This window comes from Dendrobates tinctorius, unplaced genomic scaffold (assembly GCF_039654945.1).
Source record: "Dendrobates tinctorius isolate UK_male_01 unplaced genomic scaffold, ASM3965494v1 ptg000022l, whole genome shotgun sequence".
Classification (NCBI taxonomy): Eukaryota; Metazoa; Chordata; class Amphibia; order Anura; family Dendrobatidae; genus Dendrobates; species Dendrobates tinctorius.
Window position 1 is genome coordinate 93,990,693 of NW_027361690.1, and position 14,664 is coordinate 94,005,356.

The 14,664-nt window shown below is 47.6% G+C and overlaps 1 protein-coding gene across 2 annotated transcripts in view; it reads left to right on the forward strand.

The window, feature by feature from the left end:
• The first annotated feature begins 343 nt into the window (after window positions 1-343).
• The window catches only part of CORO2B (coronin 2B), a 121,474-nt gene continuing 107,153 nt past the window's right edge, over window positions 344-14,664 (forward strand). The window contains exon 1 of one of the 2 annotated variants that reach the window (XM_073568950.1): window positions 344-456. In XM_073568950.1, the coding sequence (XP_073425051.1) occupies window positions 454-456 (3 nt within the window). In that variant the 5' untranslated portion in view covers window positions 344-453. Of the gene's footprint in view, window positions 457-11,311; window positions 11,443-14,664 lie in introns of those variants that run through there. The other variant, XM_073568949.1, reaches the window with a different exon arrangement.

Genomic DNA, 14,664 nt, shown 5'->3' on the forward strand with positions numbered 1-14,664 from the left:
CCGCTACATCCCCGTGCCAACCACATCTACACTGCCCTGGGACCAGTGGCGTAGTGTGGGGGGGCGGGGGGGCGGCCCACCCCAGGCAGCACGTGTGTGGGGGCGGCGTGGCAGCAGAAGCAATTCCTCTCCTCTGTGGGAGAAGCGCGGAGCCTGGACTCACTGACTGTACATTTCGGCCTGCGGGGTTGTGCAGTGAGGGGGGTAATGCAGCCTCTTCTTCCCACCCTTCCTCCAACCTTCTCCTCCGCCTATCGGGAGCCGCTGTACCCCTGCTACCTAGCAGCTTCTCCCTCCTCTCCGCCTGGACCCTCAGTGAGCGGCGCTGCGCTGGGCAGAGGCAGTGCTGGCATCAGCCCCACTGCACTGGAGGACTGTCATGGTGGGATGGTGCGCAGCTGCCAGGAATGTGATGCACACAAGGAGCCATGTTAGGAAGAGCCAAGCAGTGAGATGGTGAGTGCGGGGCTGGGTTAAGGTGGTCTGCAGCTGCCCCCGGCGGCCCTGTGTGCAGGCAGCTGTCATCCTCATCACAGGCTGCGCTGGGTGTGTGTCTGCCTCCATTGTGTGCAGTTATGTGCCACCAACACCGCTGCCTGTGTCTCACCATGTGCAACAGCGAAAGGATCTGTGCCTGCAGCCACACTGTGTGTGTGTGTATGTACACCTATGTGTGTGTGTGTATGTACACCTGTGTGTGTATCCACCTATGTGTGTGTGTCTGTGTGTGTGTGTGTGTATGTATACACCTGTGTGTGTGTGTGTGTACGCCTGTGTGTGTGTATCCACCTATGTGTGTGTACACGTTTGTGTATGCCTGTGTGTGTGTGTGTGTATACGCCTGTGTGTGTGTGTACGCCTGTGTGTGCGTGTCTGTGTGTGTGTGTGTATATACACCTATGTGTGTGTGTACGCCTGTGTTTGTGTATGCCTGTGTGTGTGTGTGTGTCTGTGTGTGTGTATACACCTGTGTGTGTACACTCTGCGCATGTATCAGCACAGCAGCAGCTCTGCTTTCCTAGGTTTTCTGTTCCGTCCTGGCACCGTAGCAGCTGCAGAGGCTCCGTCCTATTGATGCTCCCGGCAGGAGGAAAGAATTTGGCAGTGCTGCTGCCCCGGCTGGGAGCGAGAGGAAAAGGGTAGGACAGTACTGCACGGGGTGAGGTGGGATACTGGGGAGCATGGTATGGGGGCGACTTGTGGGAGAGGCTGCTGGGTGCACCGCGGCCATTACCGGAGAATGCACCACCAACATCTGTACGGGAGAAGCCACAGACAGCTGTCACATGCCACATAGACGTCACACCACAGGTGTCCTAATACAATAATCATCCCCCATATAAGTGTTCTCGTACATCCCCCCATATATACGTGTCCTCATACATCTCCCATATATGTGTCCTCGTACATCCCCCATATCCATATATACGTGTCCTCATACATCCCCCCATATACATGTCCTCGTACTTCTCCCCATATACTTTCTGATTTTTTTCTGTCACATTATTAAAAACGCCATTAGGTCTTCATCCAGCATCATCAAGCTAATACATATATAGAGAGAGAGAACTGCAAGAAGATGAAAGTCTAGAAATGTAGAAATAATAACAGCAGAGTTAGTAGCAGACTAAAAATTAGTTCTTTGAGTGTAGTGTGGGCTCTTCGGATGCTTCCGGATTATCAACGACCAAAGGGGCGGCAAATTTTTCGACCACCCCGGGCGCCACAAACAGTTGCTACGCCACTGCCTGGGACTATAGCTTCACCTGTGGGGAGCTTTTACATCTTTGCTGCACCATACCATCAGTCTCAGCGGATCTGCATGCAGCGTCGGCTTAACACCTCCCTTGCCGAGCACCACAGGTGGCGTCACGAACTATTCATCTAACTACATTCCACCATTCTCATCTTCCTATTACTTGGGCGCCCAGAGCCACGGTCCAGGTCACCGCTGCTGTGACATATCCCACTGATACCGGCCCAGTACCAAGTACCCCACAGCCCTGGGAGGGCGACCCACTACACAAGGCTGAACACGTGCACTGTACGTGACTCTTACCCCTAGCCCAGAATCAAGGAATCCCTATATGCTTTGGGAAAAGCTAAATATTTCTCCTCCCTCGACTTTAAAAAAATCAATCAAAAACAATATTTCTAGGAATCAAAATTTGGAAGTGAACATATAATCCCTTAAAAGTACTTATTTATTAAATGGTTTAAAAAACACCTCAGTGAAAAAATGGTTGATGCCACGATTGAAAAAATGACCTATTCTGAGATGCTGCAAAGCCGCCCTAGATTAGGCCTATCTGATATCTGCCTGTCTGTGGAAGTTGGCACCCTAAGCCACGATTTTGGCGCCCCCACTCAACGAGGACTATCCCTCACTCCCCTACAAATCCCTAATCTCACAGGTAGGAAAACAATATCAAAATAGTGCAGAGATGAAACATCAGAATGCCCTATGTACAATGCATGCAGTCACAGAAAAAAATTATCTACTATATAATTGTCTAATTCTGTCTGTTTCTCTGTCTGTCTGTCTGTCTGTAATGGAAATCCCACCTCGCTGATTGGTTGCAGCCTAACTGCCGCGGCCAATCAGCGACAGTTGCTTAGTCGTCGTGGCAACACGGCTGCATTGCTTATTGTACAGGCACATTACAGCCATTAAAGGCATCACTGCTGCACTGCTCATTACACAGGCACAGTCCTGTACATATTCTGGAGTACAATACATTAGGTAACTGCAGAACAGTGACTGCAGCTCTGGGTGTAACTTGCATACAATACATTAGGTAACAGCAGAACAGTGACTGCAGCTCTGGGATTAACTGGAGTACAATATATTAGATAACATCAGAACAGTGACAGCGGCTCTGGGTGTAACTGGAGTACAATACATTAGGTAACAGCAGAACAGTGACTGCAGCTCTGGCTGCAACTGGAGTACAATACATTAGGTAACAGCAGAGCAGTGACAGCAGCTCCGGGTGTAACAGGAGTATAATACGCTAGATGGTGGCCTGATTCTATCGCATTGGGTATTCTACAGTCTCTGTTAAAATAAAGAATAGTCATATACTCACCTCCCGACGGCCCCCGGACGCTTTCTCTCCTCTCATCACGCTCCCGGCATCTTCCGGTCCCAGTAATGCTTAGCGCGAAACACCGCTGATGATGTCGCGCTCTCGCGTGACATCATCTCCGGCCCTTCTCGCTAAGCATTACTGGGACCGCAAGATGCCGGGAGCGTGGTGAGAGGAGAGAAAGAGTCCGGGGGCCATCGGGAGGTGAGTATATCACTATTTTTTATTTTAACAAAGACTCTAGAATACCCGATGCGATAGAATCGGGCCACCATCTAGTTAGACAATAAAAACCAACTTGGCCAGTGGCTACTGGCAAGTTCAGGTGGCTGCAAAGGATCGTCGAAGACAGCCTTTGTTCTTCCTGTGGGTCTGTTCGAGTTCAACCGGATGCTTTTCGGCCTAACATACCAGGAACGTTCCAGTGTTTCATGGAAAGATGCTTGGGAGATCTGAAATTCAAAGCCACTTTGATATATCTGGATGACATAATCATTTCTTCTGCCATGTTTGAAGATCTCCTTAACTGGCTGGAGCAAGTATTGGAGCGGCTTCACAGACATAGATTAAAAGTCAAGTCCCAGAAGTGTCACTAATTCAAGCAGGAAATTGAGTACCTGGGAGTCGCTATGTCTAGGGTGGGAATTTACCTCACCGCAGAGAAGGTGGCTGCAGTGCAAAAGTGGCACACGCCGACCAACCTGAGGTAATTGAGAGCATTCCTAGGGCTAGCCGGATACTACTGCAGGTTCATAAAAGATTTTGCTAAGATTGCAATATCACTCAATGAGCTGTTGTGAGGGACGGCCGGAGGAGCCAAACGTCAACTAATTCAGTAAAGCCCATGACAAGAAGAGGCGTTTCAGGCACTGAAGATGGTGCTGACCGATGCCCCAGTCTTGGCCTATGCTGACTTCTCTCAGCCCTTCGTACTGTACACCAATAGGAGACTGGACAGAATGGGGGCAGTATTGGCTCAGGTACATTAAGGAAGAGAGAGAGTGATCGCGTATGCCAGTGGATCACTGAGACGAAAGACAATAAAACTGAGAGGCACATCCAGACTAGTGTGAATAGGTGCATACCAGCAGGAGCTACCCTCATACACAATATACATTATACAAAATAAAAAATATGTATATAGTAGATCACTGAGAGACACAGAAAAGAATCCAGACAATTACAGTTCATTCAAACTGGAGTTGCTTGCGCAACCACTTGGCCCACCTAGAGAATGTGAAGCTCAGTGCGCTAGAACAGCGGTGGGTTGCGAGGATATCCAAATGTCAGTATAGGATGTCCTATCGGTCTAAGTCCCAAAACACACATGCAGATGCTCTTTCCCGAGTCACCCAGGCCAGACTGAAGAAAGACATAAAAGAAGAACTTGAAAGTAATGGTATTCTGGATTTTAGGCAGTTCGCCATAGCTGTAGTAACCGCCCAGGAGTCCAGAGAAGAATCCAGATCCACGCAGATCCTGGGTCATTCCAGAGACGAATGGCTCCATCTAAAACAGGCCGACCTGGAGCTGGCAAAGCTGAGGAAATGGAGTGCTCTGGGGCAAAGGCCAGATCAGGAGGTTAGGACGCTTTGCCTCCAAGTATCCTACAGATCTTGGGCCAGTGGGAAAGGCTCTTCCTGAAAAATGGACTGCTGTGTCGACAGATTCAACTTCCTCAAGAATTTGATATCACTTGGCAGGTAATGGCCCCAGAAGCACTGGCTAAAGAAGCCCATGAGAGGGATGTCCAATTTGGTGTAGATAAGTCCTTTTGTTAGTTGCAACGACTGATATACTGGACTCAACTGCGACAAGAGGTTAAAGGTGTCGCCAGTGTGAGCTGAATAAACCCCCGGAACAGAGGGCTCCCATTCAGGCTATCCAAACCTCAGCACCCCTGGAGGTTCTGATGTTTGACTATCTGATGATCAGAACTTCACACAACAGCTATTCGTACTGCTTGGTGATGACAGATCACTTCACCAAGTTTGCAGTGGTGACCTCCACTTGGGATCAGACAGCCGAAGCTGCAGCCAGAGCCATCTGTCAGGATTTAATTCACATATATGGGTGTCCGAAGTGAATTCACTCCGACTGCTTCCAGGGGCGAGTGATGGATGAGCTATATCGTATCTATGGAATCGATAAGTCTCGAATTACAGCATATCATCCACCGGAGCCTGTTACAAATGTTGCAGAACCTGGAGGAGAACAAGAAGATTAGGTGGCCTGAATTTGTGACCGAGGTGGTGTAGGTTTATAACAACCGAGTCCATGTGACTACCGACTACACTCCTTACATGCTACTGTTTGGGCTAAGCAGGTGAGAAATCACTGAACTGTAACTAGATTCGGACAGCCACTGTCTGGGCAGTAGCACAAGTGCCTGCGAGTGGGCACACCACCGTTGTGAACAGAACACTGACGATAGATAAAGACTTTCTTTGCTTTTCCAAGTTTATTGTTATCTTTGTTTGAATGTTAATTTGCGTAGCTACTAACACTAATTGTTTAGAGTCACTTTAAATCACTATATATAAATAGAACCATAATCATCCCTGACTGTATCCGCCTCTTCACTCTGTGCATTGCATTCAGACACCTGTATTACATACTGACTAACAGTTGATGAAGGTCCGCCTGTCATTTGCTTTCATGCATGCAAGAAAAACTGATTTCAGGATGAGGCCTAAGACAAAATTTGCAGAACTTTGCATTGCTCGCTGCTATCTTTCTTCATTGGGATGAAGGATTATATTGTATGTGTGCTGGTCATGTTTGTTTGCCAAGGCTGCTTTTTCAGTCCCAGTACAGCCTTGTATATGATGTATAGACTGCACTCTCGGCCTCCTATATGATGTAGAGACAGCACTCTTAGAATCCTGTATGACATATAGACTGCTCTCTCGTTGTACCCTATCTGGAAAATTGTCATTAAGCAATTTTCTCCATGTCCAATGATGGTGGGTGTGATGACTGCAAAATTATCATCCCATATTTGTGGCTTGCATAGACACTAGACCATACTTGCACATTTCCGTCCATATTCACTATATCTATTGCAGGCCTTCAGATACAACATATTGGCAGAACTGCAAAGTCATCATCCCCACATCACTGCCAAATCAATGCCCATATATTACACACCATCCATTGCACACTAGCAGAACTGCAGTCACTATGCTATAGCTGTAGGTTGCAGGATCACCACTTGCAACTCTGCATACTCATGGCATTTTATTTGCAAACCTGCAGAATCAAGACACTACAAGACTGCAAAGTCATTTAATCCTTGTAACCCAGAAACATCCCCAACTTGTGTGCAGCAGATCAGTAGGCCTCTTTGCATATAGCCCGGCACAGTCGTCATTAGAAGATTACAACTCAGCAGAACCAACTGCAAAGTCATTAATGACTGCAACCCACAGGGTCACCAACCTGGTTTTGTAGTCCTCAGATTCATTATATCATACTTGTAGCCGAGGCCGCCATCAGGGAATTACTGCCCTGACTGGCATATGGGGCCCCCTCTCTTCTGGTCATTGGGACCAGAAGATAAAAGAGATAAGAGAATAGCATACCCATGTAAGGTGGCCAGAGTGGTAGTCGTGGCAAAGAGCTGTAGTGTTCCCACACCCTGGCACCCCACAGATGAAATGCAAAGTCCTTTCTGCTGCACGTGCAGCATATGCCACAGGACACTTACAGGCTCTGTCAGATTTACCTCAGCTGCTGTCATGTCGGCTCCGCATCCATGAGCTCCACAAATCACTTCAGAGACAAGGTCTTTTTCCAACAGCTTAACTTTACTAGACAGCAGTATATTCATCACATGGGCAGCACAATTCACATAGAGCCATGTATTCTGCACTTTCCTGCCTTCTGGGCAGATTCTATTCTTTCTGTAATCTCTCTCTCTTTCCTCCCGGCATTCGCTGCCGTACCTCTAGTCAAACTCCATTCTGTCTGTGCCTTCCTTTTCCCTGCCATCTGGGCAGTCTCTTTTGGACATCAGTGCCTTCCACGTCACCAGCTCCCTGTCAGCCCCTCGTCCGTTTCCAATTGGGAAAAGTGTTGGGAACGCCATCTCAGCTGCTCCCATCCCGATCTTAGACCCAGGATCCTTCTTGGGGATGGTCCTGTTTCGCTGGTGGCTGACTGCACTATTCTCTGCCTGGGGCCCCTTAATGCCATCACAGCTTTATCCCCATGGTCAGCAATCCGTCTGGACTCAATACTGCATGCACCCTGCCCTGGGCAAGGATGCCCGGGCTTCTACCTCTAATCAGGAAGTGCCTGTCCTATACTTCCCTGCTCTGTGCTGCTCTGCTCTGTTACCTCTCCCATTTGCTTAACCCCTAGGCTTCCTGTATCTAGCTAATACTCCTGTCTATTCTAGCCTCTATCTCTAATGTGCCCCCTCTATTCTAATCCCCCTATGGTCCTCTACTATCTAAGATCCTATCCTAGCCTTAAGCCTACTGTCACGCTCGCGCCTTGGCTGAATGGCGCGAGCCGGGGGTTTGTGGCCCCACTGTGCCACAAACCAGACTACCCTGGAAGGGGCGTGACTACGACAGCTACCTTGGTCTTCATTGGAACCTCTGATAGTGAGGTCAGGCTTGTGCGGCAGATAGCTGTCGGGTGCCACTCCAGGGTGGTGTCTGGCTGTGGCTGCTGGTCCCACTCGGGGATGAGTCACTTTGACAGAAGCTATAGACAGGCAGGCGGGTAGACACGACAGGCACGGCTGAGACACTGGGCAAGCAGGCGTGGCTTGGAGACACAGGACAGGCGGGCATGGCTTGGAGACACAGGACAGGCGGGCACGGCTTGGAGACACAGGACAGGCGGGCACGGCTTGGAGACACAGTACAGGCAGGCACGGCTTGGAGACACAGGACAGGCGGGCGTGGTATGAGAAGGGACAGGTAGGGACCTGTTCACACAGCAGGTGCAGGCAGGAGGGAGTGGGGTATGTTGGAACAGGATTTGGACCTGTTCACACAGGAGGTGCAGGTATGAATATAGGCAGGAGTGTGGAGTAGGCAGAGCCGCAGGAGTGCGGAGTAGGCTGGGCGGCAAGGGAGCCGTGCAGGCAGAGCGGCTAGGGAGCCGTGCAGGCAGAGCGGCTAGGGAGCCGTGCAGGCAGAGCGGCTAGAGAGCCGTGCAGGCAGAGCGGCTAGGGAGCCATGCAGGCAGAGCAGCTAGAGAGCCGTGCAGGCAGAGCGGCTAGAGAGCCGTGCAGGCAGATAGAGCTGCAAGGGTGCAGATGAACAGACAGACCTGCAAAGGTGCAGATGAACAGACAGAGCTGCAAGGGTGCAGATGAACAGACAGAGCTGCAAGGGTGCAGATGAACAGACAGAGCTGCAAGGGTGCAGATGAACAGACAGAGCTGCAAGGGTGCAGATGAACAGACAGAGCTGCAAGGGTGCAGATGAACAGATAGAGCTGCAAGGGTGCAGATTCACAGACAGAGCTGCAAGAGTGCAGATTCACAGACAGAGCTGCAAGGGTGCAGATTCACAGACATAGCTGCAAGGGTGCAGATTCACAGACAGAGCTGCAAGGGTGCAGATTCACAGACAGAGCTGCAAGGGTGCAGATGAACAGTCAGAGCTGCAAGGGTGCAGAAGAACAGACAGAGCTGCAAGGGTGCAGATGAACAGACAGAGCTGCAAGGGTGCAGATGCACAGACAGGGAGGACACAAGGAAAGACACAGCAGGGAAGGAAGCCACGGACAAGGAGAAAGGGAGATTAAGGTAGGACAGAGTACAGACAGGGCACTGGAACCAAGACTCAAGGGCCAGGATATTCAGCCTCCTGGCAGGCAGACAAGGTACAAAGCAAGGCTAAGAGTATTCCTATAGAGAAGGAGATACACAGAACAGGGCCTGGCTTCCTCAGCAGCAAGATACTAACTGAGTATAGACATTGCACAGGCAAAGGTCAGTGGGTGTGGCAAAACTAAATAGTCAAGGGCTCTAGGTGATTGGTAAGGGACATATTACACAGGTGCACCCTGACTGCATAAGAACCAGAGAGTTCAGGCGCCGCCCCCCTATACACACAGTCGGGAAACATGGAGAGCAGAGGTACAGGGCTGGCAACAGACAGAATTCACAGCATGGCTTGAAGCAGAAAGTAAGTTGGTGTGCGGGGGATGGGAGGCCATGCAGTGATGCCAGCAGGGTTGTTACACCTACACACTGTACCTGACAGACACATGACATTCCAGTACATAAACATTACATTTCACATTAAAAAACAATGAGATGCTGAATGCAATCCTGTGAGCAGCTACTAGGGCAGAGGAGGCACATGAGGGTCCCCGCCACCTCATTATACTCCTTGCTCCTAGAATATGGTTGTCTCCGACCATGGTAGCACCTGTCAATGTAAAACTGTTAGAATTTTTTTTTAAACATATATACAATATTAGACAGTATTTATACTTCTGGTGGGTCAACCGTGACCTCAGCTCCACTGGGTTGGAGCCCTGAAACAAAAGAGTTCAAGTTCTTTCAGTGTGGGTCCGACTGATCCCAGTCCCCTGGCTCCTGGGACCTGTACACATACGGTGTCAAACTATAACAATTTAGACCCATGGGCCAGTCCTTTCCTGCTCTGGCTAGCCAAACACAGGAAGTCACTTTAAACACATGGCCTGATGACCAATTTAACAACAGTCCATTTAGTCCATTCAGCAATAGTCCATGTAGTACTGACCCGGCTCACTCCTGGGGTCCTCCTGCACAGGTTCTTCCCCTTCCCTTCTTGAGTGGAGTATAGACCCTTAAACACAAGTGGGCTGCTTTATCATGGGACAGTTCAGGGTTAAAACAGTAAAAGTTCAGGGTTAAAACAGTTCAGTACTTAAAGCAGCCATGCACAGTTCATCCTTGTTCCTAGGGTGATTAACCCTCTTTGTGTATTAGTCCCGTAATCCAGCAGGGGATGCGCAACTGTTCGCAAAGAAAGTTGGAGGAGGGGGAAAAACAAAACAAAGCCACTTTAACCATGACCGTGTTGGTCACTGCTGACACCTAGTCCTGGTGCCAATCAGGGCTCCTTGCCCCCCCTCAGGAGACGCGGAACAGTCTCTCTTGTATTCTTCTCCAGTGCAACTAGCACAACTTACTCAAAGGGGTCACAATAATCAATGAAGGGCCGACGACTGGCATAAGGGGCCGCACTTTGCCCCTGGATGATGATAAATGTATGACCCGATGATCCACTGGAGGACGACTCATCACTGTTCCTCCCACTTCTTTCCTTCGGCAACGGCCGACTCAGCAAACTTGTCATCTTCTTGTCAGTGTTCGGCGCCATCTTTACCTCTCTAACAGCCGCCATCTTTGCCGTCTTCAAGGCTCCTCCGCAATTTACACATAAGGCATTGCAATCCTTCCGGCTACGCCAATTCTGTAAGGTGGCCAGGGTGATAGCTATGACGAGCTGTAGTGTTCCCACACCCTGGTGCCCCACAGATGAAATGCAAAGGTCCGAGTGCCGGGTAATGAAGCGCAAGTTTCTCGCATCACACTCGCAAGTGTGACCCCGGCCAAAGTTTGAAAATTGCACATGTTTTTCCATTTTTGTAAAAGTTTTGATTTTTTTTTATAAATAAACACAAAACATATCAACCTAAACTTACCATTATCATAAATTATAATGTGCCATGAAAAAACATCATCAAAATCACTGGGATTTGTTGAAGCATTCCAGAGTTATTACCACATAAAGTGACACTGGTCAGAGTTTAAAAATTTGGCCCCGTCACTAAAACTTTCTCCACACCATGCTACTCTTTGTGCTGGATTCTTTTCTATATATTTATGGATTGGGAGATTATCCGAGCACCAGCCATATCTAGGTAAGCTGTACTTCTCTGCTATATAAAAAATGTGATCAGTCACATTGGCATTTTTGTGGCTGTTGGGTGAAAATACAGGTATATGACATGACTCTGCTCATCGTTTGCCACTTTGCCTAAGTCCCACTTTTTCCTAAAGTTTCTCCTAATTTTAAGGCCTATTCAGTCATATTAATTGTATGATGTTTATTTAAAACTCTTTCAAATTTTTTTTTAAAGTATCATCTTGTACATCACAGTACTAACCCAGTAGAGAAAAGGTTAAAAGCAGTAGAGCGGCTTCCTGCTTGATCAGTATTGATGCAGAGTGACATCACAATTCAGCCTGCAAAGGATGGGAATAATGAGGAGGAGGGGAGGCAGCGCAGAGTGGAAGCAGCCACCAGGCACAGAGATCTGCAGTCAGAAGCCAGCAGCTCAGGCGCCTGGTCCCCCTCCTCTGACACAGCTCTGTATGACTGTCACCAAGGTAAGTTGAACCAGTGCTGATGTATGCGGAAGATGGTGAGGGACAAGGCGGGGGACACAGAGATAAAATAAAGCATTCAAGCATGAGTGTGTCAGCATCCTCTCCATCTGGAGTGATCCAAAGCTTTTTAACGCAAAAAAATGACAAGCCCTGGGGTAAAGGTTGTGTTTTATGGGGCAGGAAGTGCATTACATGGGATGCGGGAAGTCACTGCGGTCATACCCATGGACTTTTCAGACTGCAGAAAGGTTGTACAGCTCTGTGATCCCACAACACACAACCATGCACCAGAATACCCAACAATCATCCGGTAATCTCTTGGATGCAGTCCAGACAGAGGATTAATCGGGATATCACATAATACTGCTTTGCATGGAGTGGTGTCTTATAGGCTCCACAGCTTTCCTGATAATCTTCAGACATCTGTAGGGAGAACACAAGGAAATCCAACCCAACCATTTGTGCAACCTGCTGCTTAAAGCTTTGTGACGTGGGGGCGTGGGTGAGGAATAGCTGAATTTTATGAGGAGGGGGATTGTTGGGTTTCAAGAGATATAGAAAACTCTAGTCAATATGTGCTGTCTACAAAACATGTATTGTGAACGTAACAGTATAACTAAAAGCTGGAGAGACTAGTTAGAATGAGATATGATGGATTACGGGATGCTGACAATCAAGTAATAAGCATGCAGATTGAGTTATTGGCACATGGTTGAATATGGATTGTGTAGACAAAGGAGAGTTGGACGATACAATGGGAGAAATGTTTTTGGAGGCATAAAAAATGGTCGTAGAAACATGGATGGGTTTTGTAGACCACCCGTTTGTTGGGAGGTAAAGCATAGAGAAGAAAAAGTAATACTGACTTGTCAACGCACAATGTACTTAAAGTAGGAATGATATAAGTGAGGTATAGGAGAGGATGGATACTAGAATTATGTATAAGGACAACCTATGATTATCTGCAGAAGTCAAAGAAAGATGATTGCATGAGTTTTAAAAGCAATTAGGCCACTTGTGTTGGTGGATGTACTGGAAATAACTAATGGGAAGGTATGGTAAAATGTGGTGGGCAGAAAGAGTGGGAGGCATAATGGAGATATATAAAGAGATGAGCCTCGCCTGTGATTTATCGATGCTTTGTAAGGATAAATGTATAGGGAGATATACATGTAGGGAATGTAAGGCGGCCAGGGTGGTAGTTGTGGCAACAAGCTGTAATGGTCTCACACCCTGGCGCTCCACAGATAACAGTCTTTTCTGTAGTGTGTGTGATGTGTGCAGCAGAGCACTCACTTAATTTGCTGGAGTCCCCTCAGTCTCTGTCACGCCAGCTTCACAAAACATTTCAGATTTCAGAGTCACTAGTCTTTTCAAACAACACAACTTTACTGGTCAGCAGTACTTTTATCACATAGGCAGCACACAGCAAGCACAGAGTCATCTTCATATCTGTCCCTGCCATCATGACAGGCTCTATCCTCTTCAGCTTCCCTTTCCCGGCAAGCTCGATTATATCCCTGGACAGTCCATGTCTCATCTGTATCCTTGGACAATCCGTGTCCCATCTGTATCCTTGGACAATCAGTGTCCCATCTATGCCTTTCCTGTTACCAGCTCTTTGTCAGCCCCTTGTCCTAGACCCCAGATCCTGACTGGGGGTGATCCTGTACAGCTGGTGCCCATAGACACTCTTCTCCGACTGGTGCCCCTTACTTCCACAATAGCTTTATCCCGACAGCCTGCAACACTCTACTTCACTACTGCTCACATGACCTGCCGTTGGACAGGCTGCCCGGGCTTCTGCTTTCATCAGGAAGTATCCTGATTATACTTCCCTGCTCTGTGCTGCCCCTCGCATTCACTTATCCCCTGTGCTTGCTATCTCCTACTCGATTCTATGCTATTCTATATCACTAATGTGCCCCCCTCTATTCTTTACTACACTATGTCCTATTCTAGCCCTAAACCTATAAACCTATAAACAGTACATTCACATTACAATACATGAAATAACAGTATATGAACATTAGTAAACAGTGAGGTGCCGCATGTGAACGTGCGAACAGCGTCCAGAAGAGAGGAGGCATGTGAGGTTCCTCGCCACCTCCTTACAGGAACAGTGTAGATGAACTGATACAAGGTGATGTCCACCAGGTACATCAACACCATCCCACACCCCAAAAACATACTGAAAGGTTACAGACTTCCAATTAAACTTGCTTCAATGTATGTCTATATAAGATAGAGAAATTAGATTGCAAGCTTTCCTGATTACAGAGACTGATGTGAGGAATAATCCGCATACAGCGCTGTGGCATAAAGGGAATGACTGGTAGCGCCAGGTATGGATCAGTATAGAAGAACATTCAGCTGAGCCACAGAAATTGCAGCAGATGGATGAGCTAGTTTTCGACAGAACAGCTGATTCAGGGAAATATGGATGGATTTAATGGGAAGGCTTTCTAATTTATTAACTCTGAACCTCAATCAGATATTGGTTTGCAGTACATTAATGTATTTAGGAGAGGAAAAAGTGTCTGATTCTTTGGATGAGCAGTTGATAAGACATTTCTGATGTGATGGCTGAGTTTAGCAAACTAGGGAACTTAGGGAAGATAGAGTCAGACATTGTGAAGGGTTGAGAATCATGCAAGTCTTATGTGTTTAAAAAATGATGTACGTGGAAAGGCTTGATTTAGGGATATGCACTCGGCTGGACCTGAAGAGATATGGATGATTGAAAGCTATGTAGCAGAGGAGGTCACACCATTAGTACAAGGCAAGCTATGCAACTGCATGCAATGGGCCCAAGAGCTAATTGGGACCACTTTCACCTCCATCATTCTGGAATTGTACAGTACGATGAGCTATTGGACTGAAAAGGGCTCATAAATTGTTCTTGCACAGGGACCTCTGCTGTCTATGGCTGCCCCTACCATGTACTACACATAAAGTGGGGGAAAACCAAATTGGGTTAGATGGAATGGTTAAGGGAGAAACCTAAAGTACGGGTGTAGGAAATTAAGTGATACAGAAGGCATGTAGGAAAGTACGAAATGGCTTATAGATGAGGATCAAATAGAACCAGGTTGGGAAGAAATACTAAACTAGATAAAACAAAAAATTTAACAAAGTAATACATTTCACAGTACCTACCTACAATGAGCGACATGCTTCCCAAAATATTAATGTACTGTTCTCATAACAAATTGAGAAGTC